At 54.5% G+C, this 27,158-nt stretch overlaps 1 protein-coding gene across 1 annotated transcript; it reads left to right on the top strand.

Moving 5' to 3' along the window:
* Window positions 1-356: 356 nt before the first annotated feature.
* Tspoap1 (TSPO associated protein 1) lies at window positions 357-27,141 on the top strand. Its single transcript, XM_041664396.1, is given in 32 exon segments — window positions 357-1,557; window positions 2,356-2,463; window positions 2,702-2,830; window positions 3,350-3,529; window positions 4,076-4,261; window positions 5,490-5,557; window positions 5,635-5,740; window positions 5,965-6,054; window positions 6,212-6,334; window positions 6,541-6,645; window positions 8,574-8,624; window positions 8,944-8,964; window positions 9,649-9,853; window positions 10,362-10,534; window positions 11,658-11,773; window positions 12,052-12,161; window positions 15,909-16,739; window positions 16,902-17,053; window positions 17,364-17,729; window positions 17,814-18,053; window positions 18,486-18,668; window positions 19,183-20,001; window positions 20,596-20,695; window positions 20,793-20,944; window positions 21,575-21,743; window positions 22,244-22,315; window positions 22,672-22,701; window positions 22,870-22,973; window positions 23,060-23,131; window positions 23,354-23,458; window positions 24,190-24,251; window positions 25,987-27,141. Coding segments are annotated over 31 exon segments (5,520 nt in total). The 5' UTR covers window positions 357-1,233; the 3' UTR covers window positions 24,220-24,251; window positions 25,987-27,141.
* Window positions 27,142-27,158: the final 17 nt, after the last annotated feature.

Genomic DNA, 27,158 nt, shown 5'->3' with positions numbered 1-27,158 from the left:
TGTCCTTCTCTATGGCTAGGTCTGTGTCACATTGTCCTACCTCCATAAGTCTTGCTTGACAGGCGAGGACTGCTCCACTCCTTTTACTCTGCACCCTGGAAGATAAGGGGTGTGGAATCAAGGGGCCACATGGGAGTGTGGGGGGGTCTAAGCTGCCATCCAGCAAGGAACCTGCTCTTCCCCCTCTGTCCCGACCCTGCCAGCCTGCCAGCCGGTCCAACCCACCAGTCCAGCGCCATCGCCATGGTAACCAGCAGCTGACTTCCTATTGGTGGGCAGGAGGGGAGGAGGAGGGGGAAGGGAGGGTTGATGATTCTCCCCTGCTCCCCCCACCCCATTCTGAGGCTCAGCCCTCCTTCGTGCCCACCATCTCATTTGGGAAGCTCTGGGACCGTGAGGGACTCCTGCAGTCCCTCGTGCTGAGACTAGCTGGGGCAGAGACTATGAGGCAAGCCGCTCATCGACCCAGGCCTCCTTAGGACCGCCCAGCCACCCAGCAAGCAAGTGATCAGCGGCAGCGGAGAGAAAAAACTGGAGATAAAGGACCACAGTGGATCACTGGGCATCACCCCCAGCAACTCCTGAGGACCCCATCCAGGCTGAGGAGTTATGATGGATGGCCAGACTCGAGAACACTGACAGACAGACACCACTACAGATACACAGGGCTTGACAACACTGGCACACTGAGATAGGACCGGCGACAGCATCATACACCGCCACAGCCCTGCAACACAGACAGCCCCCACCCCACGCAGGAACAACTGGTAACTCTGAAATAGGCACAGACAGTGACACATAGCACCACCCTCCTCAGCACACACAAGTCGGGGGGTACCCATCCTCCAAACACATATAAGACATCACTGACCTGCAGGGACAGACCTGGATACGCGCATACACATACCTTCAGCTAGGTTCTGCAGCTGGTGGCCTCTGCACCGTCCCCCTGCCCCCCCCGAGGGGACACCCTTGCTTCTCCTCATACTCTCTCACACACAGAACCATGAGCACACATACCTGACATACCCCCAGCTCCAGCCCGGCAACCCTGATACCTTCTGAAGCCTCCTTCGTGGGTGGGAAGAGCTCAGCCAACCTCTCTCTGATGGAGCCTCGGTGAAGCCAGATGCTTACAGGGAGAAGGGTCTAGCCTGGCATGACCCTTATCAGCCTCCCTACTTGGCTGGGTGATGTCCCCAGGTCCAGGTTCTGGGGTCCCTTGCGGAAACCATGGAGCAACTGACAACCCTTCCACAGCTTGGAAACCCTGGAGCCATGGAGCCGTGGACACTGCCTGCCTGGCAGTGCTGGACTCAGGGCCAGGGGTGCGAACCAGGAGATGCAACTCCAAGCATTGCTGGTACGACAGTGCTGCAGGTTAGAGGATTGAGGGCTGAAGAGAATTCTGAGCCTGAGGGAGCCCATAGCCCTGGGCCTATTGGGAATACTGACCCTGAAGGAACAGAGACTGGGCTGCCCAAGCCAGGGCAGCAAACCGAGAGCCCTGGGTACAGCGGCCCCGGGCTAGAGGATGAGGAAGCACAGGCTTACAAGGTAAGGGAAGCTGAGGGGGGCTGCAAGATTGGCCAGCCATAGCCTGTAGCCCCACAGCCCACATTTCTTATCCGGGCCTGCCTCTGTCTGTGAGTCTGTCTGTGTGATTATCTGTCCTCCCTGCACTGGAATGGGAATCTCAGTGACTTTATTCTGTCTCTCTGGACCTGCCCCTCAGTGTGTGTGCATGTCTCTCTGACTGTTGGGTCTCCTCCTCCATGAACCTGGCTGTTTTGTGGGGATATTGGGTATGTTGGGGTTGTGGAGGTGGGCTCAGTGCTGGGCCTAGCCAAGGGACTCTGTTAGGTCTCCTCCTCCATGAACCCAGCTGTTTTTTTGGGGGGGTCTTGGGTATGTTGGGGTGTGGAGGTGGGCTCAGTGCTGGGCTGAGCCAAGGAAGATGATGATGTGGATGGGTGAGAGCGATTTACTGAAGGATGGAGGAAGCAGGACTTTAGGGGAGGGCAGGGGAGACTCCCCGGACCCAAGGTGTCTAGAGGGATGGGAAAGGGGTTTGATCTGGCATTACCCGGGAGGATTTGGGCAGAATGGCAAGGATAGAGGAACAGCAAGAAATGCCTCTAGAATGGTGCGTGGTGGCGTGGAACTGCCATTGAAGGCATGGAGGACTGGGCACCCCTTCTTTTTAGGTCCTGGGGGTACCCCTCTCTAAAGGCCTGGGGCAGAAGAGAGAGCCTTCTTAGCTTCTCAGACTGTATAGGGAGATATTTCATATGGAGGACCCTGGCTAGCCTGAGTAGATTTCTGAGGCACTGTACCGGTTTTTCCCCATGCCAGGCCAAGCTGAACGTGGGCTTCGGGGTCAGGTCCAATCTGGAGCTGCTGAGGGCCCTAGGCGAGCTGCAGCAGCGCTGTACCATCCTCAAGGAGGAAAATCAGATGCTGGTGAGACCTGGAGAGTGGGGTCCCCCTCATCAGTACCCTGATCACCCCATAAACATCTCTTCAAGGAGGGAAGCACCCAAGGGTGACATTATCACGTACCCCACACCCCTAAGACCCTTGCATAGCACCGTCAAGGATCTCACTGTGTGCCTAGGCTCTAGCCTAGGGCCTGGGAAGTGGAAATGGGTCTGTGGGGTGCTCCCTACACAGTCCAATTCTGGCTGACCCTCCCTGTCAGAGAAAAAGCAGCTTCCCAGAGACGGAGGAGAAGGTACGGAGGCTAAAGCGGAAGAACGCAGAGCTGGCGGTCATTGCCAAGCGCCTGGAGGAGAGGGCCCAGAAGCTGCAGGAAACGAACATGAGGGTGGTGAGGAAAGACTGTTGGGTGGAGGCTTGGGTGACTTGGGAAGAGAACCAAGTCTGGGTCACAGGGAGTGGGCTTGGGTGTCATAGACTTACTGCCCAGGAAAGCAGGATTCCCGGGTAAGAAGGGCAAATGCTGGCCCAGAGGCAGCTGGAGGTACCCGGGGGAAAGGGGCGGATGGGAGAGCCTCCTTAGCAGTCAGAAAGCACAATTCTGGATTAACACGTGCTGGAGCTGTTTCCAGCCTCCTGCTGAGCTCATCTGGGGTGTGGAGCGGGAGTGGGGGCAGGGAGAAGTCCCCTCATAGTGGCAGCCCTGAATTAGTAGTGTCCTTTGAGACTAAACTAAGACTTAGAGTTAACACTTTCCATCCTGCTTGGGGGACTGTCAGGTTGAGGTTCATTGAGGATGCAGTTCCTCTGAGGCCCCAGACTGGGTCTCATCCTTATTCTACCTCTGGGAGATGAGGAGTGGGAGGTGTGTCTCCAGCCCTCAGATGCTCACGGCCTTTCCTCTGGTTAGGTGAGTGCCCCTGTGCCCCGACCTGGATCCAGTTTGGAGTTGTGTCGTAAGGCCCTAGCCCGCCAGCGAGCCCGGGACCTCAGTGAGACAGCCAGTGCATTACTGGCCAAGGACAAACAGATTGCAGCCTTGCAGCGGGAGTGCAGGGAGCTGCAAGCCAGACTCACTCTGGTGGGCAAGGTGCGAAGGGGGCCTGGGCGTCTCTTCCTGCTCGATCCTACACAAGGATGTCTGCTTAGAGTGTGGGATGTGGACCAGATGTTAATGAGATGCAAATGAAACGGAGAGGCGGTGGCTGCTGGGGAGTAGGTTCCCCTGGCAACGGCCCAGGTGGGAGAGGGGAGAAGGCGACTGAATCGAAGAGGGTAGAGCCGTTGAGTCCCAGACCTGGACATTTTTTTGTGTTCCAAGCTTGAAGCTGTGTGCCGGTGGATCTGACTGTAGGAATCCACACATAGTTCACACTTGAGTGAAGGAGTGTTCACACAGGCATTTAGCACAGCTCAGGCACACTGCGAGCGCCCAGTGAACGAGTTGCTGTGAATGTTTGCCCACGAGCCAGGGGCATGTGGCTTCATACTCATGCTTATACGACCAACCATATATGCATGGGAAGATACGCACTTTCCCGCGCAGCCGAACCTATCCGGTACGGTGGAGAGCTGGAGATGATCAGGGGCCAGGCAGGGGTTGGAAGTGACTCTGCTCCTGGTCGCCCCACCACAGGAAGGTCCCCAGTGGCTGCATGTGCGGGACTTCGACCGATTGCTGCGCGAGTCCCAGCGGGAGGTGCTGCGGCTGCAGAGGCAGATCGCCCTGCGCAATCAGCGGGAGCCGCTTCGGCCAGCCCGGCCCCAGGGTCCCACTGCTCTCTCCAGAGTAGGGGCGCCGGCCCCCGGGGCCCCGGGAGAGGTGAGCGCCTGCGAGGGGGCAGGTGTATGAGTGTGCTCAGATGCGGGGTCGGGGCAATCCGGGGATCTCCCCCGGTAGGAGGCTCAGAGGGGGACCCCCGTGGTGACATGCACGCTCTCCTAGGGTCTAGGGAGCCTTCCCGACAAGGGAGCGGGGGACTTGTCCAAGACTCCCGCGCTCGTACCTGCGCCGCGCCCTACCCCTGGGGGTTTCGGGGTTCCTCCCTCCGCAGGCCTGCGCCCCACGGGGCCAGCCTGGCCGCCCCTGCCGTGTCGCTAGTGGTACGTCCCGGCCGCAAATCCCTGGTTGCCCTGGCAGCCGCCCGGGGCCCAACCCGCGCCGCCTTCTCCCGCAGCTGCGGTAGAGCGGGGACGCCCCCTTCAGCGTCTGCCCGGGGCCTGGCCTGGGGTTACCCTGGGGGGCAGTGCATACGACTCAGTTCCAGGTACGGGCGACCTTCATTGAGCATGGGCTAAGGCAGCTTCTGTCTAGAGGGCCTGAACCCCCCCCCCCCCCGAATCTCGGGGCCTGGCTCCTATCCATCATTCTAGGTGGGCAGCATTTAGATTGGCCTCCTAGGAAGAAGCCTGGGAGGCAGGAGGGATCTGATAGTATCTGATAGTGACATAACCTCGCGGGATGGGGGTGCAGGAAGGGGTGGTGGTGCTGGCTCAGACTCTGCCCCTCAGTCTGACTGATCCATGGAGGAAGATGCAATCAAGGCCTGGCCTCCAAAGTTTGTAGGGATTAATGGGAAGCTGATGGGGATGGGGATAGGGGGGCGGGGGAGGGGGAGAGCTGGCTAGGTTTACTCTACTCTAGGCCAAGCACAGAACGGATGATCCAGAACCCTAGCTCTAGGAATACCACACATATCTCTGGGGATCCAAGCCGACTCCTGATTCTCTGCTAGTCGCTGAAGGACGCCTAGGACAGTTATTGAGTGCAGAGCAGGGCAGCTGCTGGAAGCTAAAAACAGAAAGCGCTGGCCTGGATAAAGGACCCATCTCCCAGGGCACACGTGGGTCCTGGGATCTCAAAGCACTATGGCTCACAGATACAGAGGTGGAACCTTTATCCCTCCGTGTCAGCTGGAGATCTTGGGAGGGGTGGGCAGGCAACACCCCTCACCCACTGGCACAGATGTCATTGCTGACCTGGTCCTGAGGACAGGCCGCTCAGGGGCCCTGTTCTCTGGTACCATCTCCCCGCCCCTGGGGATTTGCAGGCCATACTCCAGGAAGATGTGGACAGCCCACAGGTGGTCCTAGGGGAACCAGAGAAGCAGCAAAGGGTGTGTGGCAGCTGGTAAGTCCCAGGCTGAGGGCTGGAGGCAGCCGACTATGGGCACTTCTACCTTTCCCCATGAGAAGCCCTCGGTTCTGACCCCTGTAGGAGTCTGAGCTCTGCAAGAAGCGAAAAAAATGCGAGAGCCTGGAGCAGGAAGCCCGGAAAAAGCAGAGGCGATGTGAGGAACTGGTAAGCTCCCATGGCCGCCCAGGAAGCAGCTCCCTTCTTTTTCCCAGGCCAGCCAGAGGGTAGGCTCCAGGAGCAGCAGTTTTCTCTTGCTTTTATACTTCCCTTTCCTTCGGGTTACCATGGAAGGCCTTGTCTGGGAGGGCACAGTCAGTCCTTCATGTCAGTGAGCCAGAAAAGTGAATTCTGGCCCCTTCCTCAGAGCCTGTCTGACCTCACTCCCACAGGAACTACAACTGAGAGCAGCCCAGAATGAGAATGCTCGCCTGGTGGAAGAGAACTCTCGGCTCAGTGGGAGAGCCACAGAGAAGGAGCAGGTTCAGTTTCTGCCCTGTCCCTGGAGAAAGTTGGGCCCCCAGTGAGGCCTGAAGGCCTCCTCTTGGGGTGTAGCCTGAAGGGAACTGTCCCCCTTTGGCAAGTAGCAGCTGGGCCAAAGCTCACACGTGCACCTCCCTGACAATGCCTCCTCTCCAGGTGGAGTGGGAGAATGCGGAGCTGAAGGGACAGCTCCTGGGAGTGAAGCAGGAGCGGGACTCAGCCCTTCGCAAAAGCCAGGGCCTGCAGAGCAAGCTGGAGAGCCTGGAGCAGGTGCTGAAGGTGAGAGGCTCCTGCAGGCGCTGTGATGAGACAGTGGGTGGGACAAGTCGAGGATCAGGGAGTCCTGGTGCTGCCGGCCCTTTGTCGCTTCCCGTCTCGGTCTTCTTTTTCCCTGAAGCGGGTGGCAATCGAGGTCCCCCGGTCTTAGGTCTTCCGTGACATGGTGGAGTGGGACTCTCTGGTCTTGACCCAATCTTGTGTTTCAGCACATGCGGGAGGTGGCCCAGCGGCGGCAACAGCTGGAGGTGGAGCATGAGCAGGCTCGGCTCAGCCTGCAGGAGAAGCAGGAAGAGGTCCAGAGGCTGCAGCAGGTGAGAGCAGGGACAAGGGACCCCAGCTTTGCCACCCGCTCATCCAACCATTAAGCAGGGAGAGACAGCAGGGAACAAAATAGGGGTTCCCGACCAGTCAAGTGACTGACCGGAAGATTCTGAATTTGAGGCCGGTGCGGGTGATGTGGTGTGACCCTGCTTTAGACAATAAAAGGTAGAAAAATAAGATCGATTCTATGAGGAGAGTGACATGATACAAGTCATAATTTCGCAAGGTCAGGCTGGTGGGATGGGTCCTGGGAGTGGCATCCAGCGGGTGATCAGATGTCAGGGCTGTGACAGTAGTCTAGGAGGGTGCACGTAACTATGGAGGTAAACAAGCCAGCGGATTGGAAACACAGTTCAGGGGTAAAACTGCAAGACCCCTTCCGTGTCACTTCTTATCTGTCTGACGCCTGGAGAGAATGGGGCTTTTCAGCCCATCCCCGGCCCCAGCATGCGGAGGAGGAAGGCAGACGAGTCTATTCTGTTGCTGTTAGGGGAGGAAAGAGTTCATTTCAGTTTACACTTCCAGGTTATAGTCCACCATCAAGGGGAGCCCAGGCAGGAAGCGAAGCAGAAACTATGCATGGGGCATGCTCACTGGCTCTCTCTCTGGCTTCCTTGATGTCTTATGCTCAACTAGCTTCCCTGCTCTCTCTCTCTCTCTCTCTCTCTCTCTCTCTCTCTCTCTCTCTCTCCATGGTCTCACTATATTACCCTGGCTAGCCCAGACTGCTCTGTGTAAATCAGAATAGCCTCAGATTTACAAAGATCCTCCTGACACTACCACACCTGGCCCTCAGCTAGCTTGCTTATACAGCCCAGAGTCACCTGCCTAGGGATGGCATTGCCCACCACAGGCTAGGCCCTCCTACATCAATTAACAATTAAGACATGTCCCACGGGCATGCCCACATCCCCATCTGATAAGGCAATCCTTCAGTTGAGAGTCCCTCTTTCCAGGTGACTCTGGGTTGTGTCAAGTTGACAGAAACTAACCAGGACAGAGCAACAACTCTGGGAGACAGGGCACTTTGAGTTTCAAGTTCTGTTTTTGGCAAGTTTGAGGGGTATGATAATGCATTCAAATGGACACATCCCAAGACAACTGAGCATGAGTCTGGAGCTATGAAGTGGCTGATCCTGGAGGTATTTGGGACCATCAGTGCTCAGGAGACTGGAGAGAAGCCTGTGTCCAGGGATGTTGGAGGAGGGCCTGCTTGTTGGTTCCCAGACGCCCGGCTAGCTTAGACCCAAAATAATCACACAGAAACTATATTAATTAAATCACTGCTTGGCCCATTAGCTCTAATTTCTTATTGGCTAACTCTTACATATTAATTTAACCCATCTCCATTAATCTGTGTATTGCCACGTGGCAGTGGCTTACTGGCAAAGTTTCGGCATGTCTGACTCTGGCCACAGCTCCATGGCATCTCTCTGACTCCACTTCCTTTCTCCCAGCATTCAGCCTAGCTTTCCCTGCCTACCTAAGTTCCGCCTTGCTATAAGTCCAAAGCAGTTTCTTTATTCATTAATGGTAATCACAACACACAGAGAGGACTCCCACCTCATAGGGACACCTTGACTTTCTAAGGACAGAAGAGAGGGGACAGAGAAAAGGCTCAGACAGAGCCACAGTAGGTAGGAGAGGAGCCATCCACCGAAAGGGTGGATGTCCCAGGAGAGAAACCGCACCTGGCTCCACCTCTGATGCTGTCCTCCTTCCTGTTTAAGGCATTGCTCAGGGGGTCTGCAGGAAACCCTTTGGCCTCTGGCTCCCCAGACCCTTTCTCCTTTCCTCCCTACATTGTCCCCCTTTCCTTCCAGCCCCTCCTCCTTTTCCTCCCCCCCCATCTTTATTCTTCACCCTGGGTCTGTTGTGCAGCCCTCCCTCCCAGCATTTTGCTTCTCCCCGTTTGTAGGCACAGGCAGAAGCCAAGCGGGAACATGAAGGAGCTGTGCAGTTACTGGAGGTAGGGGTCTTGGAGCATACAGGAGTGGGAGAGAGCGGGAGAGAGTGGAAGGAGGGGTCTTAAGTGAGGCCGGGTGGAATCCCCTTATTGTTGGCCTATTTCTTAGACTGGGGTACCCAGGGCCAGCGCTCCTGAGTCTGGCGGCAGTCGTCCCCATTGCCACCTATCTCAGAGAAATGTCCTTTCTATGCTTTCTTTGACTCAGTGCACCTACGGGGTCATACCCATCCGTCATAGGTCCCCTCATCCCTCCTCCCCCTGGGTTATGGATGTGGAGACCTAAATGTTCTAACCTCCCTGTGTCTTCCTTCCCCACCAGTCTACGCTGGATTCCATGCAGGTACAGTGTACTTCCACCTTCCACCTCCTGGGTGTTCCCTCTCCCGCCCCCCCCCCCCATATTTCTTCCCTCAGGGACCAACTCTGATATCCCACAGAGGGGCCATCCCTGATGGCAGACCCGAGACTCCACAGACATCCAGAGAGCTTACAGGACACGTGGGCTGTCCCCTCATCCTAAACCTGTGACTGCGCTTAGCAGACACAGGGCCCTCCCTCCTGTTGTCTTAGACCATGAGAATGTTCGTCACCCATTGGCTCACCTTCCTTACGACATTGTCAGTGGGAGAGCCCTTGATCTAGAAACTTGCCTGGTAATTGAGGAAAGGTCGTGAGAACTGGCTCATTCTATCCAAAGACAGCCTCGTTTCCCAGGGAACCTTTCGCCCACCTCTCTGAGGGCAGGGCCACGGCCTATGGGAGAATAACTAGCGGCAAAGTTAGCTAAGGAGACTCCTGAGTTGTTGACGGTGGGCGGAGGAAATCCCTTTGGCCTATAAAGTATTCTGAGGCAAGAGCAACACTGGCCTGGGTCTGAGGTTGGTGCCCTAGGTTGGTACTCAGGCTGGGGGGGGAGGGGGGGCACACATATGTGTAAATGAAAGTCTGATGTATTGCTGTGTGGAGCTGGCTGGTTCTCTACAGCTCTGCTAGGCCTGGTAAACCACAATGGTTCTCGTTTCAGGCCCGGGTTCGAGAGCTTGAGGGGCAGTGTCGCAGCCAAACTGAGCGCTTCAGCCTCTTGGCACAGGAGCTCCAGGCCTTCCGTCTGCACCCAGGCCCCCTGGATCTGCTTACCTCTGCCCTGGGCTGTAGTGCCCTTGGGGACCATCCACCACCCCACTGCTGCTGCTCTACCCCTCAGCGCTGCCAGGGGTCCGGCCCCAAAGGTAAGGTGTACCCTAATGACATTGGTCTGGGGCTTTTGTATAGTGCAAGGAGTTCAAGATTAGAGGCTAGCCAGGCATCTGACGTCACACAGCAAGTTAAAGACATACCTCCTTAAAGTCAAGAGCTCAGGCAGCTGTTCTCCCTCTAACTGGGAGTCTGGCAATCACTGTCGGTATCAGGGTCTTAGGAAGAGTCGAGAATTAAAAATCAGTCAGATCTGGTGGGTCTAGCTTGATTCTCTTCCCAGCCAGCTGGAGTTAGCATGTTGCTTAACCTCTTTAAATGGTAGTTTCCTAAGCCACGAGGCAGGAAGAACTCAATGCGTTCCATTAAACGCCGAGGGGATTCTGATAGATCTGAATCACAGCAAGTTTCTCCCCAAATATTTCCCTTATGGCTAGGAAATCTGGGTATAAAGGTCACACGCCCATAGCCGAGAAGCTCCACCTCTCTCTCCCAGTCCCTCTTCAGACCACAGATCCCAAACCCTTGGCATCTTCTCTTTAGACCTTGACCTCCCGCCGGGTTCCCCAGGACGCTGTACCCCCAAATCTTCTGAGCCTGCTCTTGCTACCCTTGCTGGGGTCCCTCGAAGGACGGCTAAGAAGGTGGAGTCTCTTTCCAATTCTTCCCGCTCAGAGTCCGTCCACAACAGCCCCAAGTCGTGTCCCACGCCAGAGGTTCGTGCTGGGCCAGGGACTTTGGACTTAGGGAAGGGGCAGAGGTGGAAGACTGGTGGTAACTGATCCCAAGCTGGGACATAGAAGGCCTGTGGGTTCCTCTTGTGGGAGGAACTCAGGCGTTGCCTGCTCTCCAGGGCCTGCCTACCTAAGCCGCACCTCTCTGGGGTCCAGGGAGGCCCTTGAGTCTTGAGCTGGATGAGGAGACAGTTTGGCGCCTGATCCACGTAATGAGTCTGTCTGTAGGCGCGACCGCAGTGGAAGCAGTGGCTTGTGGGAGAAAGAGCGCAGGCTCCTGGGTTCAGATCCCAGCCTTATCTTAGGAAAGGCACTCACATGGGGTTCTCTAGGCTTGGTTTCCTTATCTGTATGCTGGGGGTAGCAACCTTATAAGATTCTTGTGAGGTCTCAGCCAGGGGCACCCAGGAGATGCCCAACCTGTGGCAGCTGTAGTCATTACTAACTTCACCCTCAGACAGCTCTTCTGATCACACCTGGTCTCTCTTTCCACCTATGAACGCCCAAGTGGAGATGGCAGGTCAGGAGCAAGGCTACTCTCACCAGGCTTTCAGAAAGTGGTACAATCCAGCCCTGGGCCTCTGCTGCCCCCTGGTGGGATAGACTGAGGGTGCTGGTTTTGGGCTAGCCTCAGCCGACCTGAAGTTAAGTTCCAGTGGGTCTGAAGCAGGAGATACAGTCACAGGGCTAGAACCGGGGTGGGGGTGAGGGAGGGGGTAGGGTGTGTGTGTGTGTGTAGGGTGTTTCCAGCTCTTTACAGTTAAGATGCTTCTCTGAGTTTCTACCGTACGAAGCCAAACTATCACTGATTCCTGCTCCCCCTCTGGCCTGGCCACCAGTCGTGTTGGGGGATGTTGTTTTAGTTCCTGGGTTGGAGCCAACATTCAGGAAAGGGTCCACGTTGTCCTCACACCCCCAGACTAGGACAGCTGTGTGCGTCACAGACCTTCTGTCTCAAGTCTGGTTTAGAAAATGCCAGGCCTTGTTGTCGCTGGCCTTGCTGTGTGTGTTTCCTGTTCCCTACTCAAGGCCACTCTGCCTGTAGTGTCTTTGGGCCTTGGACCGTAGACTCTGGAGAGAGACCAACTCTTTCTTCTTGCCCCAGGTGGACACAGCCAGTGAGGTGGAGGAGTTGGAGGCAGACAGTGTCTCCCTGCTGCCAGCAGCTTCGGAGGGCAACTCGGGAGGAGCCAGGATCCAGGTCTTTCTAGCACGTTATAGGTGGGTCCCTCTTGCTCAGTCTGCCACCCTCAGTGTTGGGATGCACAGGGGACAGATGTGGGCAAAGATGGATAGCCCTGGACATAGTGGAGGGTGGTACAGGGGTCCTGGCTGAACACTGTGCTTATGGCACAATTAAGCCAAGGTGAATACCGTGCATGCCCTACTTGGCTACAGTAGTAACTGCGTCTCCAGAAAGGCTTGATGTGTGACCGTGAGAAGCTGAATATGGAGGCAAGATGTCATGTGTTGTTCCTCCTCTGCTACTTTCCCAACAGCTACAACCCCCTTGAGGGTCCCAATGAGAACCCAGAGGCTGAGCTTCCCCTCACAGCTGGCGAGTATATCTACATCTATGGCGACATGGATGAGGATGGTTTCTTTGAAGGTAGGACAGTAATAGGGGTTACCCTGTCCAGTCTCCTGCCTTTACTGTTCCTGGAGACTTCTGTCCTTCCAGTCCTGTTCCTCAGGACACTCCGTCCACCCCAGATTTTCAGACTCAGCTGAGGATTGCTCTGAGATTTGGGGCAGCCAACAGGGGAAGATAAAGTGACTGGTCTAACAAGTCCATATGTTAGAAAGAGTGTCACAGGATGTCACAAGTTACTTTGGCTAGATTAATTTTTGTGCTAATAGAGAATGGCACTATTTAACACTGGTGATAATTACAGTTTGGCATCTGTCTGCAATGGGTCAGATAGGAGGAGGAGGAGGAGGGGTTCATGTTCCGATCCCACACAATCCAAGCAGGTGGTAGGTAGGTACTAGGACCAGGGCGGGACTGAGCTTCAGGAAGGTTGTCTAGGTCCTGAAGGGAGACACAGGGCTCAGCATGCAGCAGGCAGATGTGTCACCGACACTAGGCCAGCTGGTAGAACCTGCAGAAGGAGTAAGTGGTTGCAGGAGCCTCCTGCAGAGTACTCCTGGCTGGTGCTCCGAGCCTCATCCTTAGACAGAGGGGAGGTGTCCTGGAGAATGTGTGTGACAAAGACCACAGCTGTGTGTAGAAGTTTAGGAAATGGGCCAGATCTGAGTGAACACCAAGAGCTTCAGAGCCTGCCTAGCTCCTTTCCCGGGGCCCCATGAGCAACTTTTGGGATTACAAACAGCTAAACTCCCCTTAAGGGTAGATGCTGAAGGGCTTCCAGCAGAATTGGCTTCCAGGAGAACTGTACTTAATTTGTGTCTTCATTTGTTGATTTGTTTTGATATTTGTTGTTACTGGGGTTTGCACCTAGGACCTTGTACATGCAGGTACACTGAGTGCAAACCCAGCCCTCTTTCTGTTTCTTGACACAGGGTCTCACTAGGGTTTCTAGACTGACCTTGAACTTTTTTTTTTTTTTTTTGGTTTGGTTTGGTTTTTGAAACAGGGTTTCTCTGTGTAACAGTCCTAGCTGTCTTGGAACTAGCTCTAGTAGACCATACTGGCCTCGAACTCACAGAGATCCGCCTGCCTCTGCCTCCCACGTTCTGAGCTTAAAGATGTGTGCCATCACAGCCCGGCTTAGAACTTGGTTTGTGTCAAGGCTGGCCTTGAACTCTTAATTCTCCTGACTCAGCTTCCTAAGTAGCTGAGATTTCAGGCCTGTGTCACCAGACCTGGCTATCATATGTTTTTTTTTTTAATTTTTAAAAAAAAATTTTTATCATATGTTTTAATGAGAACAAATGCTGGAAATTATATATCTGTCTCTAGGGATATAATTATTGGTTGTGAGTCACCATGTGGGTGTTGGGAAGCAAACCTGGGTCCCTTGCAAGAGAAGCCTGCAGAATGTAGCAGTGCTCTAACCACTGGGCCATTATCTAAGTCCACACTGTCAAGTTTTTTTAAAAGGGGATAGTAAAAGCACAAACAAATCTTATACCTTTGTTTACTAGACTTTAAATTACATAGTCTCCAGGAGGTTGAGATAGGGTGTTTGTTTGTTTTGAGACAGAGGCTCATATGTAGCTCAGGCTAGCCTAGAATTCACTATGTGGACTAGACTGGCCTCCGACTCACTTTTTGTGGCCACATCACTCCAATCTCTGCATCTATGGTCACGTTGCCTCCTCTTCTCTGTCACTCCTGTGTTGTCTTTTATAAGGATATTTGTCATCAGACTAGGGCCCACCCAGATAATCTTCAATCAAGATATTTACTTAGTTAGATCTACACAGGAACTTTTTCCAGTTTAGGTAATGTTCTCAAGTTCCAGGGATTGGGGAACATGGCCCTATTTGGTAGACCATCATTCAACCTACTATGGTCCTTGTGGTATTATTTAACTTATTGGGAATCTCTGCTATTTCTTCAAGTTACTTTTCTCCTAATGTGAGCAGAAAAGGGAAGGGGGAAGGGCATAAAGTACTGCTGGGGCATCCCCTGGTACCCCAAAGACCCCACGGCCACCCACGGTCTGCTCCCCAAGAGCTGTTTCTCCCTCATATGCCATGTGTGTACCCACTTGCTTGGTCCTCCAAGTCTTTTCTGTCACTTCTTCTTTGATGAGGTGGTTTCCCCCTTCTTTTGTGGCTTTCTGCTTTTTGATAAAGAGAAGTTGGGGTTCTCCATAGCCCCTACTCCTCAGGCCTGTGTCAAATCTACTACGGTTGAACATCTTCCCTCCTTCCTTCCCATACGGGATCTCCTGTAGCCCACACTGCCCTCCAATTCATTCCATAGCTCAGAGCCACCTTGGGCACCTGATCCTCCTACCTCCACTTCTCATATGCTGTACTGCAGATGTATACCCAGATCTTAGCATATATATGTTGATTTATTCTGTGACAGTTTCATGCTTGTCTACAATATATTTTGGGCATACTCTTTTCTCCTTCTATGCCCACCAATCCCCTCTTCCTTCCACCAAGTCTCCAACTCTCTTTTGTATCTTTTGCTTTTCACATTGTGACCCACTTTGTTAGAGAGCCAGTCATGTGAGCATGGGTATAGAGCTACCCACCAGTGTATGAGCGACTCACCAGTGGCTACATCACTGGAGATAGGGGCTTCCTATTCTCCAGCATCCCTTCACTCCGCTGGGTGGGGGTGGGGTTCTATGATCTGAGAAATTTCATATTTATTTGCTTGTGTGTGTGTGCGCATGCGCACGCGCGTGCTTGTGTGTGCCTGCAGAAGCCAGAAGATGACATCAGAGTCTCTGAAGCTGACATGAGTTCTAGGAACTGAACTTGAGTCCTCTGCATGAGCAAGAAAGTGCTCTTAACTGATGAGCCACCCTCATTCTTGAGATAGAGTTCCACTATGTAATCCAGGCTAGCCCCAACTTCCCATCTTCCTGCCTCTGACCTGCTGAGAGCTGGTACTATAGGCATATACCACCACTCCCAGATTTTTAATATGGAAGTTTCTAGATATACAGACCACATCAAGAGGTGGTAGGGTTGTGGCTCATTTGGTAGAGTACTGCCTACCAAGGGCAAAGTCCTGGATTCAGTCCCCAGCACTGTGTGAAACCATCTGTGGTACACATTGGTTAGCCTAGTGTTTGTGAGGTGGGTCAGAAGGTCAAGGTCATCCTGGGCTACACTGTGAGTTCAAGGCCAACCTGGGCAACGTGAAACCGCGATAGAGCAAAGCAAAGCAGAACACCCGAGGCCAGTGTGATGAATGTCCACATGCCTAGAATCCGCCTAGATTTTACAATTGTCTGCACCTTGACATATTTGTTTGATCCATAGGTAGATGAAAAAAACTACTTAAAAATGGACTGTGGACATCATGACATTTCTCCTGGAAGTTCTTCAGTCCATTGCTTTAGAATGTGGGTGTTCTCGTAGGTCACTGGGGCACCAGCCTCACCTGGGATCTGGTTAGAAAGAATGAAACTCAGTATATCCCAGACTGGGCTTATGAAGAGTCTGCATTCAAAAAAAAAAAAGCTGTGGGTGATTCATATGCACATTAAGATTTAAGAGGCACTGTCCTGTATGATAAAAAACCCACAAAAGCAGATAGTAGTTCTCTAATTAAAACCTGGACTGTCCTGGATCTAAAATCACCACCAGGTAAAGGTTGACAGGTACTTAGGAAACAGCCCTTGAGAAAATGTGTTACTGGATCAGCTTTTCTTTGCTTCTTTGTCTTCCCTTCCCCTGCCTTTTCCTGCCTTCCCTCTGCCAGGGGAGCTCATGGATGGCCGAAGGGGCCTGGTCCCCTCCAATTTTGTAGAGCGTGTGTCTGATGACGACCTCCTGACCTCCCTCCCTCGGGAGCTGGCTGATATGTCGCACAGCTCGGGCCCTGAACTCAGTTTCCTGAGTGGAGGTGGGGGTGGCTGCAGTAGTGGGGGCCAGAGCAGCGGGGGACGTAGCCAGCCCAGACCAGAGGAGGAGGCTGCAGGAGATGAGCTCAGTCTGAGCCCCCCACCAGAGGGACTGGGCGAGCCCCTGGCTGTGCCTTACCCCCGCCGTCTCGTGCTCCTCAAGCAGTTAGCCCACAGTGTGGTGCTGGCCTGGGAGTTGCCTCCTGAGAGAATAGATCTGCGTGGCTTCCATGTCTTTGTCAACGGGGAACTTCGTCAGGCCTTGGGGCCCGGGGTGCCCCCCAAGGCTGTACTTGAAAATATGGACCTACGAACTGGGCCCCACCATGTGTCTGTCCAGGCCCTAACCAGCAGGGGTAACTCAGATCCTCTGCGCTGTTGTCTGGCTGTGGGTGCCGGGGCTGGGGTGGTACCCAGCCAGCTACGGGTCCATCGGCTGACAGCTACATCTGCTGAGATCACCTGGGTACCGGGGAACAGCAACTTGGCCCATGCCATCTACCTCAATGGAGAAGAGTGTACACCTGCTCGTCCCAGTACCTACTGGGCAACCTTTTGTCACCTGCGGCCTGGCACCCTCTATCAAGCCCGAGTAGAGGCTCAGATCCCATCTCAGGGGCCTTGGGAACCAGGCTGGGAGAGACCAGAGCAGCGAGCTGCCACTTTGCAGTTCACCACACTTCCAGCAGGTATGTAGGTGTGGACAATGGTGACCCCCAAACCCAGGAGAGCTAAGCCTGAGTGCTCATGGCAGGGGAGACTGGCTTTGTTTGCATTCTTAGGGATGTGGCTACCATCTCTGTCAGGGAGAATCCTACATTGATTTTTTTCTTGTGCCCCACATCTCCCAGGTCTACCAGATGCCCCGTTGGATGTGCAGGTTGAACCAGGACCCTCTCCTGGAATCTTGATGATCAGCTGGCTCCCTGTCACCATTGATGCTGCTGGTACCTCCAATGGTGTCCGGGTCACAGGCTACACCATCTATGCTGATGGGCAGAAGGTAAAGCTTGGGGGTTCCAGCTACCTAAAGCCAAGGGGCAGCATGTGGGTCCTTCCAGAGGCCTGTCTTCCTGGCCTGGCAGAGATGTTCAGCCTCTGGCCTTTGGGCACTGTGTAGTAAAGAGATTGAAAGCATGGGTCTTGGCGGCCCGTGGAGGATAGAATTGCTTCTACTTTAAAAGCATGTGATCAGTAGAACTAAGAAGAGGGCTTGGGCAAAGCTGCAAAGATGCCAGCAGCCAACCATCCTGACCTCCCACTTAGCTCTCTTAGCCCTTCTTCCCTGGCTTCTTTCTTCCCTGTTCCTATAGATTATGGAGGTGGCTTCCCCCACAGCGGGCAGTGTGCTGGTGGAGGTGTCTCAGCTGCAGCTGCTGCAGGCCTGCCATGAGGTGACTGTGCGCACTATGTCACCCCATGGCGAGTCCACTGACTCCATCCCAGCCCCTGTTGCCCCAGCCTTGGCTCCTGCCTGCCAGCCAGCCAGGATGTCCTGCCTCTCACCACGACCAAGCCCAGAGGCCAGAACAGCCCTTGCTTCAGTCTCCCCAGGGCTTGGGGATCCCAACTTTCCCCTCCGGCATCCTGCCCCTCATGGAACTCAAGATTCCCCTGCAAGCCTTCCCATGGAGACGTCCAAAGGATCCCAGGAGGAACCTGCAGTCTCTTGCGGTCAGGTACTTTATCTGTTTGGTGGAAGGCAGGCGCAAGCTGAAGGAAGGCTTAGAATCTGAGCTTATTCTCAATGTCATCCATCCCAGGAAGAGTCTGGGGCAACTGTGCCAGGCACCTCAGAGGAGAAGAGGGCTATCGAGCCAACCCTGGGCCAGGAAGGCTCTTGCCCTGTGGCTCCCTCCCTGGCTAAGCAGCAAGTAGAGTGGACTTCAGGAGAGACTGGTCCCACGCCTTGCTCCACCCAAGGAGAGCCGACCCAGAAGGGGCCGAGTACTGAGGCCTGCCATGGAGGAGATCTGGGCTCAGGGCTGAAACACAGAACTGAGGTAGGGGTGGGAGACGCGCTGTGTAGAATCAAGATGTCTCACTACACTTGGTCAGCCCCCTCTCCTTGTTTCTGCTCTGGTCTGGTTCCAATGCCTTTGCATTGTGTGTGTGCTTCTCTGTCACATTTGTTTCCTGTCACCCATTTGACTCTCTCCCTCACCTTTCACCGCTACCATTGTGCTTTCTGGCCATGGCTTTCTCCTCCTCTGTGAAGGGATCTTTTCTGATTCCGGTTGCGGCTGACCCTGCTTAGAGCTCTTTTTGCTTTTCTGTCTTACCTCTCCTATTTTAATTTGACATGCAGACAGGGCTCAATCAGCAGTCTGGCCTGGCCTGAATTCACTCTGTAGCTTAGGCGGGCCATCACCCTCCTCCCTTACCCTCCAGAGTACCGTGATTCCAGCCAAAAGTACCTGTCTTGCCTTTGCTAGAAAGAAGATACGTCAGAGCTTGGAGTTCGCCTGGTGAATTCCCTTGTAGATTACAGCCGCAACTCAGACTTATCGGACATCCAGGAGGAAGAGGAGGAAGAAGAGGAACAGGAACTGAGTTCCAGGCCTTGTTCCCCCCAGAAGCAGGTTGCTGGCAACAGCATCAGGGAGAATGGAGCCAAGGTAACGGGGTGGGGAGGAGCTGGTGGGCCCAAGACCTGAGGCTCCAAAGGCCTCTACTGCCATGGCAGCTGCTCCAGCAAGTCTAGGTGTGTGGCCTGGGTCCTATCCCAAGGAGCGGATGTGAAGACGCTCGGGGCTTTGGCCCTTCTGGGCAGAGGTGGTGGGGCACTTTCCATACTTTCCCCTGAAGTCTCCCAGAAGTAGCACCCTAGTCCTGAGAAACCTTCTCAGAGCCTTGTGCTAGGAGGCTCAGGAAAGGGGGTGGAGAATTCTCTCTGTCCCGGCCTGCTCCATGCTCCTGCCCAACAGGGACCGATGCCATCCTCAGTTCAGCCCGGACATGCGCGTGACTTTGGTCCAGCCACTGTCCCTCTGATTCTTTCCTCTTGGCAGGAAGCTGAGGGAGGAGGGCTGGGTGTGTGACCCCAATCCCATGTCCTCATTTGAGGACAAAGGCCCCGGACCTCTTATTTTCCTCGTGGACTTCTTGCTGCTCTCTTCTCCCCACTCCCAGCCCCAGCCCGACCCCCTTTGTGAGACTGACAGCGACGAGGAGATCTTGGAGCAGATCTTGGAGCTGCCCCTCCAGCAGCTCCGCCGCAAGAAGCTGTTCAGCATCCCCGAGGAGGAAGAAGAAGAGGAGGAGGAGGAAGGGCAGGAGAAGCCAGATCCTAGCCAGCCTGAACTTGCATTGCTAGGGCTGGACTGTGACAGCAGTCAGCCCCAGGGACCTGGCCTGTGTCCCTTGTCTTCTGAGCCCTCTGGGGCCAGGGAGTACCTGGAGGATGTGCTGGGAGTAGCTGGTGGAAACAGCCGGAGGAGAGGCGGTGGCTCCCCTGAGAAGCCCCCAAACCGCAAGCGACCTCAGGATCCCCGAGAACATTGCAGCCGACTTCTTGGCAATGGCGGGCCCCAGACCACTGCACGGCCAGGGCCCCCACGGGAGAAGGGCAGCCTCCCTGTGATTGAGGGCATCAGGGTTGGACAGGAGGCTGGTGGGAGAGGGCGGCCGGGTCTATCCCGGAGGTGTCCCCGTGGCCCTGCTCCAGAATCCAGCTTGGTCAGCTGCCTCTCTCCAAAGTGTTTGGAGATCAGCATTGAGTATGATTCTGAGGATGAGCAGGAGGCGGGCAGCGGGGGTATCAGCATCACCAGCTCCTGCTACCCCACAGATGGGGAGCCCTGGGGCACAGCAGCCATAGGAAGGTCAAGGGGACTTCTGAAGGTCAATTCAGGGTCCAACCCCTACGTGCGCCTCCCAGCCTGGGAGAAAGGGGAACCAGAGCGGAGAGGCCGCTGTGCGACTGGCAGAACCAAGGAGCCACCCTCCCGGGTCTGTGCCCATTCCCCAGTTTGGGCGGCCCCCTCTGCCTGCTGCTGCCTGGTGGCTCTGCTTGCTGCCCACCAACCACTCCCATTCCACGCTGCCACCTCCATCAGCAGAGGTGGGGCCAGGGCTCTGGGCTCCCTCACCTGTCTCCCCCACCACCTACATTCCACTGCTTTCTGCTTCTGCTGAACGGAACTGGGATGCACAATATTCTGTTACTATTGGCCGCCACGCGCAACCTTGGGCAGGGTGGCCCTGTTCTCTGAGTAGCTAGTTATATCTTCAGGACACTTGACTGTGATGCCATATCCAGAGTCACCAGCCCTGATGCTGATGGGAGACTGTCCTCTCACACTCTCCTTGGCCACCTCAGGGCCCCTCTACTGCACTCATCCATTGGGGACCCGGGGTCTCCCGCCTGCCCTCCCACTGTGGGGGTGTCTGGTGCTCTGCGAGGCCGGGCCGGGTCCCTGGACGGGAATGCTGTGCTCCCGTTCTGCTGTGTTGCTTACGCTGATGCTGGGGCCAGAGCCGGGGGTCGTGGGCCAGCACCCGGATGGTGTGTCACTTCTGCCATCTGTTGCCCTGTCTTTGCAGGCAACAGAAACTGGAGAGTCCAGAGGGCAGGACAACTCTGGGCGGAGAGGAGCCCAGAGGAGAGGAGCCCGGGTGTCTAGGCCTGGAACCACTGAGTTGGGTGAGCATCTAATAGTGGCTGGGCCAGATTCAGGGGAGTGTTCCCCCACTTTGGGTGGAGCTCACTGAGTCCTTGCTCTGTCCCCAACCCTCCACAGCACCTCCAAGGAGCCCTCCAGAAGCATCAGCTCATCAGAACTTACCTGTGAGGGTCTTTGTGGCTCTATTTGACTATGACCCTGTTTCTATGTCACCCAACCCTGACGCTGGAGAAGAGGAACTGCCCTTCAGGGAGGGCCAGATCCTCAAGGTGACCAACTTACCCTCTGGGCCCAGAGCTCCAATCTCTAGCCAGCATCTCGTCTTCTTCTAACTCCTCTTGCATTGAGCTGGGGGAGGGTCAGAGAACATAGCTTCCAGAGCTGGATGGTGGGATTCGGAACCTGCCTCTTCTACTCCTCCCCGTGTAGTTCTGAGTAGGTTGTAGAACCTCCCCGGGCCTTGGTGTCCTCTCTTGTAGAATGGGTGTGGTCCTTGTCACCTCACTGAGTTGCTTATAGGGTGACTGACTGAAGGCACACACTTCTTCCTGCCACACGGTCAGCACCGTAGCAATATTAACTACTTGTTAATATTACACTTTCGTTATTCCTTCGAGTATTGTTGGGAGGCTTTTTGCTTTCCTCTGGGGCTGAGAGATCCAGTCTGGGGTGCTTTGAGGGAAAGACCATATAGACAGCAGATTGGGGTGGCAGGAGTAGAGAAGAGATGGTTTCCTCAAATTCTTCTTAGTTCTGAATTTTTCCTGTTTCTGCTCTCCTCTGCCCCAGTCTTCAGAAGAGAGAATTCTGCAGCACCTAGTGGGGTGCTACCAGGACCCAGGGCTGGGGTGCAAGGAGTGGGCAGAACTGGGATTGAGACCAGCGGCCTTTGCTTCCAGGTGTTTGGAGACAAAGACTCAGATGGTTTCTACCGGGGTGAAAGTGGGGGCCGCACAGGTTACATCCCCTGCAACATGGTGGCTGAGGTGGCTGTGGACAGTCCAGCAGGGAGACAGCAGCTGCTCCAGCGGGGTTTCTGGCCCCCAGATGTTCTCCCTGAGGGCTCGGGTATGACCTGCTTCTGTTCCTCACCCATCACCATTCTCCCTTGGTTTTAGTCCAGTCCCATCCTCAGAGGTTCCTGTGTTGGGGGGAGGCCCAAGGTGCCTCATTTGTCCTGAGTTGGGTAGAGACACTCAAGCCTGGCATGCCTGCCCTTGCCCCTCACCTTTCAACAGCTGGCCCTCTGAAGAGGTTGCAAAGATGTAGCTTAGGTCCTGGGGGTCAGTTTGGCTCTCATTGCAAATATGAGGTGCGGGCTCTTAAAGGAGCTCACTATGAAATGCCAACAAAATTAAAATATAAAGGAAGAAACAAATTCAGAAACCTCAAAGACAAGGGGCATGGCTTAGAGCACTTTCCTAGGATGCAAGGTCCTGTATTTGGTTCCCAGCCCTACAAAAGAAAACAACAAAGACATAGGAACCTTGGGAAAAGCCTCTAGACTGCTTTATTGCCCAACTCTTGCCTCAGTTTCTCTCTTAGATCTATCTGTCTTCCTCAATTAGGGAATGGTCCCTCTATCTACTCTTCAACCCATATGACTGGGCCTCCCCCCAAGCCTCGCCGGTCTAAAAAAGGTAAGAACATAACATCCTGTGGTACCTGTGACCACTTGTGTGGCTTGGTGGTGGGGTGGCAGTGTGTGACTCCCTGAAGAGAGGCCTGTAGGATTTTGAGCAGGTAAAGGGATTATAACAGGACCCCCCCCCCAACATCTGCCGCTTCTAGTGGGGTCTTTGTTCTGTCTGTTGCTTACTGGCTCTGGGTCTCAGTTCAGTACTGAACCAAAGGTCTGTGCTGATAATCTTTCTGAGTATCTCTCCTCCTGTGCCCTTCGTGGGAGGGTGAGCATCCTGTCTGTCCCCCGCCCCCACCCCAGCCTGGAACAAAGAGGGAAAGGCAGGCAGGACTCAGAGACACATTCTCTCCACAGTGGAGCTGGGAGGCCTCCAGCCTTGTCCAGGTGAGGAGTCCTTTCTGGGCAAGGGTGTCTGGGGAGAGAGATGGGATGGGGAGATCCCACTCATTGGGAACAGTGACACTGGAGTGGTGGGGCTGGTGGCCACGGGGCTTCAGTGTGCAGGACAGTATAGGGAGGGGTTCAGATGCAACTTCTTCCCCCTCTCTGCAGGTCCTCCTAAGGTGGTCCATTCTGCTGTCCTGAAAACCTCCAGACCTATGGTGGCTGCTTTTGACTACAACCCCAAGGAGAACTCCCCCAACATGGATGTGGAGGTGACAGCCGTCATACGATGCCCTGTGATGGGGAACGGGTGGCAGTCCTTCCCAGGTCTGACATCTGTTTCTTGATCTTTTTACAGGCGGAGCTGCCCTTTAGGGCAGGAGATGTCATTACTGTGTTTGGGAATATGGATGATGATGGCTTCTACTATGTAAGACCCTTGCTGGGGAAGGAAGGTGTATTATACTCTGTTATACTCCGGTTCACCAGCTGGGTGGGCATAAGAGCAAGAGGGCCTGACAGAGGGCTGGAGGAATGAACTGGGCTGCTTGTGGTGATGCTGGCCTCAGGCTGTTCCCCGGGGTCTCAGGGTTAAGGGGACAGGGCTGGGGCCTTTTCCTAAGTCCCAGTCTCATCAGCCTCTCCTCCTCAGGGGGAACTGAATGGACAAAGGGGCCTGGTTCCATCCAACTTCCTGGAGGGTCCTGGGCCTGAGGCAGGTGGCCTGGAGTCTGGGACATCCCAAGCTGAGAGTCAGGTCAGTGAGGAGCTGGGCTACCAACTCAGCATTTCATCTCTGTCCTGCTGGGGTTCTGGATTCTACGGCGGAAGATTCTCAGAGGTTGAGACCATGATACAGAGGAGCACTGCGGGTGCCTTAGAAGAGTAGGGGAGCACTGCGTGTGCCCCAGCAGAGTAGGGGAGCACTGCGCGTGCCCCAGCAGAGTAGGGGAGCACTGCGCGTGCCCCAGCAGAGTAGGGGAGCACTGTGTGTGCCCCAGCAGAGTAGGGTTCTACTAGCCCCTCCTTACCTAGTATCTGCCCCTGTCTACAGATCAGTGATGGCAGAGACCCTGATTCCCAGGCCATCTGACCTAACTAATGATGCCCAGGGGCCAACGCTAGTGAGGAGCCCCATGAAAAAGGACCCCTGCCACTAGCCAATCATTAGGGTGCTCCCACCCTACTAGGTCCTCCTGTCTCCAAGGTGCCTTTTGAAACCAGTTGGCCTGCAAGGCCTCTTAACATGCCTCTGGGGTCTCTTAACATGCCTCTCCTTGGGATGGGTGGGATACATATAAGTATCCAGATTCAGAGAGCAGGGAGGGCACCAAGAGACCAGGCTCCAATGAGGAACCCCATACAGTAGCTTCAAAGGCAAAGGCTGTGTCAGGCAGGAGTCAGCAGGTACCTGGGCCACTTGGTGACTGGCGGAGAGCATGCAGGTCTGTTGGTAACCCATCTCCTCTCTTTGTTCCCTGTTCTCAGAGAACGAGGAGGAGAAGAGTCCAGTGCTAGATGGAGATAGATATTTGTAGAGAGAGCGACATGTAAGTGGGGACTGTCTCACGTGTCCCATGTCACCACCATCCCCCACCTTACCGTAATTAGACGTTGTCTCAAATGGAGTTGGCCTGGCTTTTCTACTTCCTCCAAGGAATGGGGGAGGGAGATCTTGCCATGAACCAGATGTGGGTGTGGGATCTCCACTCTCCCTGCTTTGCCTTTACCCTGGGCAGTGTCATGTCATCTTAGTATATGACATTGTACCTTAGCTGACTCCTCATATTCTGTAGCATGCAACTTAAAGAACATGATGTGACATTTATGTTATGACTCAGTGGTATTATGATACTACATGACTGTGGTATTATAATACTGTGATTATTATGGGTGACAGGGAGGTGACACAGTAATGTCACCAGTAATAATAGTCTTCTCACTCTGGTCCTCTGTGATTCGAACCATTAGAATATCAGACATATGCTTTTATCCCTGTTGCTTAAGTTTCTCTGCTTGAAGGATAAAAGGGATAGCTTGAATAGTTGAAATCTACAGACATCCTTAAGCTATTCTTTGGGGGCTCAGTGAACCCCTCCTTTTGTTCCCCCAGCCACCTTTTCCTCCTGGGAAAGGCTTGGACTTTCCAGGAGCCATGGGCCTTGGCTGTAAATGTTTTGACTCCTAGGCCTGAGTTTGTGTGTCCTTCCTTTCCTCTGCCGCCTCACTCAGGGCCACAGTGGTGGCAGCAGCGATAGGTTTGCTTGTGCACCCAGTCCCTCGCTTCTGGTCTGGGTTTTGTGCTTGGTTTTGGCAAGGAGCTTGCCAGGCTCCTGGGAGCAGTGGGGGCTGGAGGGAGAGAAGACAGGAAATACAGTTTGGGTAAGAGTTAACAAGGCTGTGCCCAGCCAGTTCCAGGTGAGGTTCAGTTGGGAGTAGCTTCCTGGTGATTTCCCTGTTTGCCAGAGTCTCTGCCCTTAGGTCACCAAAGAGCTCTGCCTGGCGGGGCTTGAGACAGGGGGAGCACTCAGATTTGTGAAGGGAGCAGGGAGGAGGGTTGATAAGAAGGTACTCAGGGAGGGACTGCCTGAGAGCCCCCTCAGGGGCCATTCAGGGTATAGTTTCAATCGCCCCATGCAGTGGGTCATGGGTCTCTGAAGACCTCTGGGGCATTGTGTCCACTGCCTTGATTGAGGTGTTCCTTTTTTGTCTGTGAAGTGCTTCAGGTGCCACCTGAAGTGTCTCTGTCCTTGCTCTTCCTTCCTGGGCAGAGAGATGATAAGTGGGAGACGGAGGTCAGCTTGGCACAGATAGTGAGGCCCCAGGAAAGGGAGGGGCACACCCAGGGTCAGTGACAAAGCAGAGCTCAGACTCTGTCCCATGAGACTTCCTTCCTAAGCAGGGCTCCTCATCATCTCCCTTCACCGCCATGCCGTGTGTGTGTGTGTGTGTACGTGTCTGTGTGTGTCTCTCTGTGTGTATATGTGTGTATCTGTGTGTGTACGTGTCTGTGTGACTCTCTGTGTGTACATGTGTGTATCTCTGTGTGTGTGTCTGCGTATGTGTGTGCATGTATCTGTGTGTATATGTGTGTATCTCTATGTGTGTCTGTGTGTGTGTGTGTCTGTGTGTGCACGTGTGTGTGTTTGTGTGTATATGTGTGTATCTCTCTGTGTGTGTTTGTGTGTCTGGAACAGCGGCAAGGTCTGTGACAGAAGAATGAAGGAATAAAGGCATTGGTGGGCAGGAGCCGGCGCTGGCATTACCCTCTTTCTTACATTCTAGGACTCTGGAAGCACCATCCAAGAGTCGCCAGTGCCCCCTGGCTGGGACTATAGCCTCAGCTCTGGAAGTTCCTTCAGGACCAAACTAGGAGAGCCCCAGAGCATAGCCGAGAAGAAGCAGGGTCTCCTCTCCAAAGGAAAGGAACTCCTCAAAAAGCTGGGCTCCAGAAAAGAGTGACTGTCATCGGTCTGCAGGTGGAAGTGGCCCCTGGGAACTCCAGATCAACTGGGTGCCTGGACAATGAAGCCCAACCAATCCAGAGCTGTTCTCTGAGCAAACACTGACACCCAGAGGGATCCAGGGCACCTGGTGAGGGCGGGGCTCCATGCACCTTAGTGCGGGGTCCTCTAGATGGACTGTGCCAGGCAGGAGGGAACTGAGATGCAGAGTCAGTAACTAAGCACCGTCAGATCAGGGCTGGACCCATGCCTCTGGATTCCCAGTCTGCCCTCCTAACCTCTTCCTGGCTTCCTGTCAGGCACCACTGATCCTTTCTTGACCGTCCCTGCTTCCAGGGTAGCCCCTGGGTGGAGACACCAGCCACTCTAACAGTGGCTCTGGCTGCCTCCCCTCTGTCTTCCCTCCCCTGCGGGAACATTTGCACAGGAGTGTCCCCTGGGGCAGGGGCAGAGCCGTGTATATATGTACATATTCAGTGCCTCAGTCCAGCTCCTCCTTCTGCTTCACCACACAGGTCAGGGGAGGAGAAAGGCCATGCCAAATCGGGCCTGACCCCGCCCCATAGTGCTCCACCCCTCCCTGCTCAGGCCACCTGGCCTTGGGTCATCCCATCCCCCAAAACCAGGGGACCAGGGGGCAGAAAGCAGGAGCTGGGTTTGCCTTATTTTGCTCATTGGATTCAACTTCTCTTTTGCATCATTTTCTTCCAGTTCCTGTTGGGGTCCAGGGGCTGAGGGAAAGGACAGATTTATGCAGCTATTTTCATACATCCCTTGTTCAGAGCGGGTAGAGGTTTCTCCACCCCGCCTCTAGTCATCCCATCTGTCACCTCTTGTCTGGGCGAGTCTCTTTGCATGTTTCCTTTGGTGTGGTGGGAGATGTTTGACTGAACCCCCACCCCTACCCTGGTCTCCAGGGGTGTGGGATGGTGGGGCATTTGTTTAAAATGACATTTTATTATAATAAAGTCTATTTTCACAAAATTGATGCTG

This window comes from Microtus oregoni, unplaced genomic scaffold (genome assembly GCF_018167655.1).
Source record: "Microtus oregoni isolate MIOR12 unplaced genomic scaffold, Mior012 000015F_ref0000493, whole genome shotgun sequence".
In the NCBI taxonomy this organism is placed as follows: Eukaryota; Metazoa; Chordata; class Mammalia; order Rodentia; family Cricetidae; genus Microtus; species Microtus oregoni.
The sequence above is the reverse complement of the archived record's forward strand: the minus strand, read 5'-3'. Positions and strand labels throughout refer to the sequence as shown.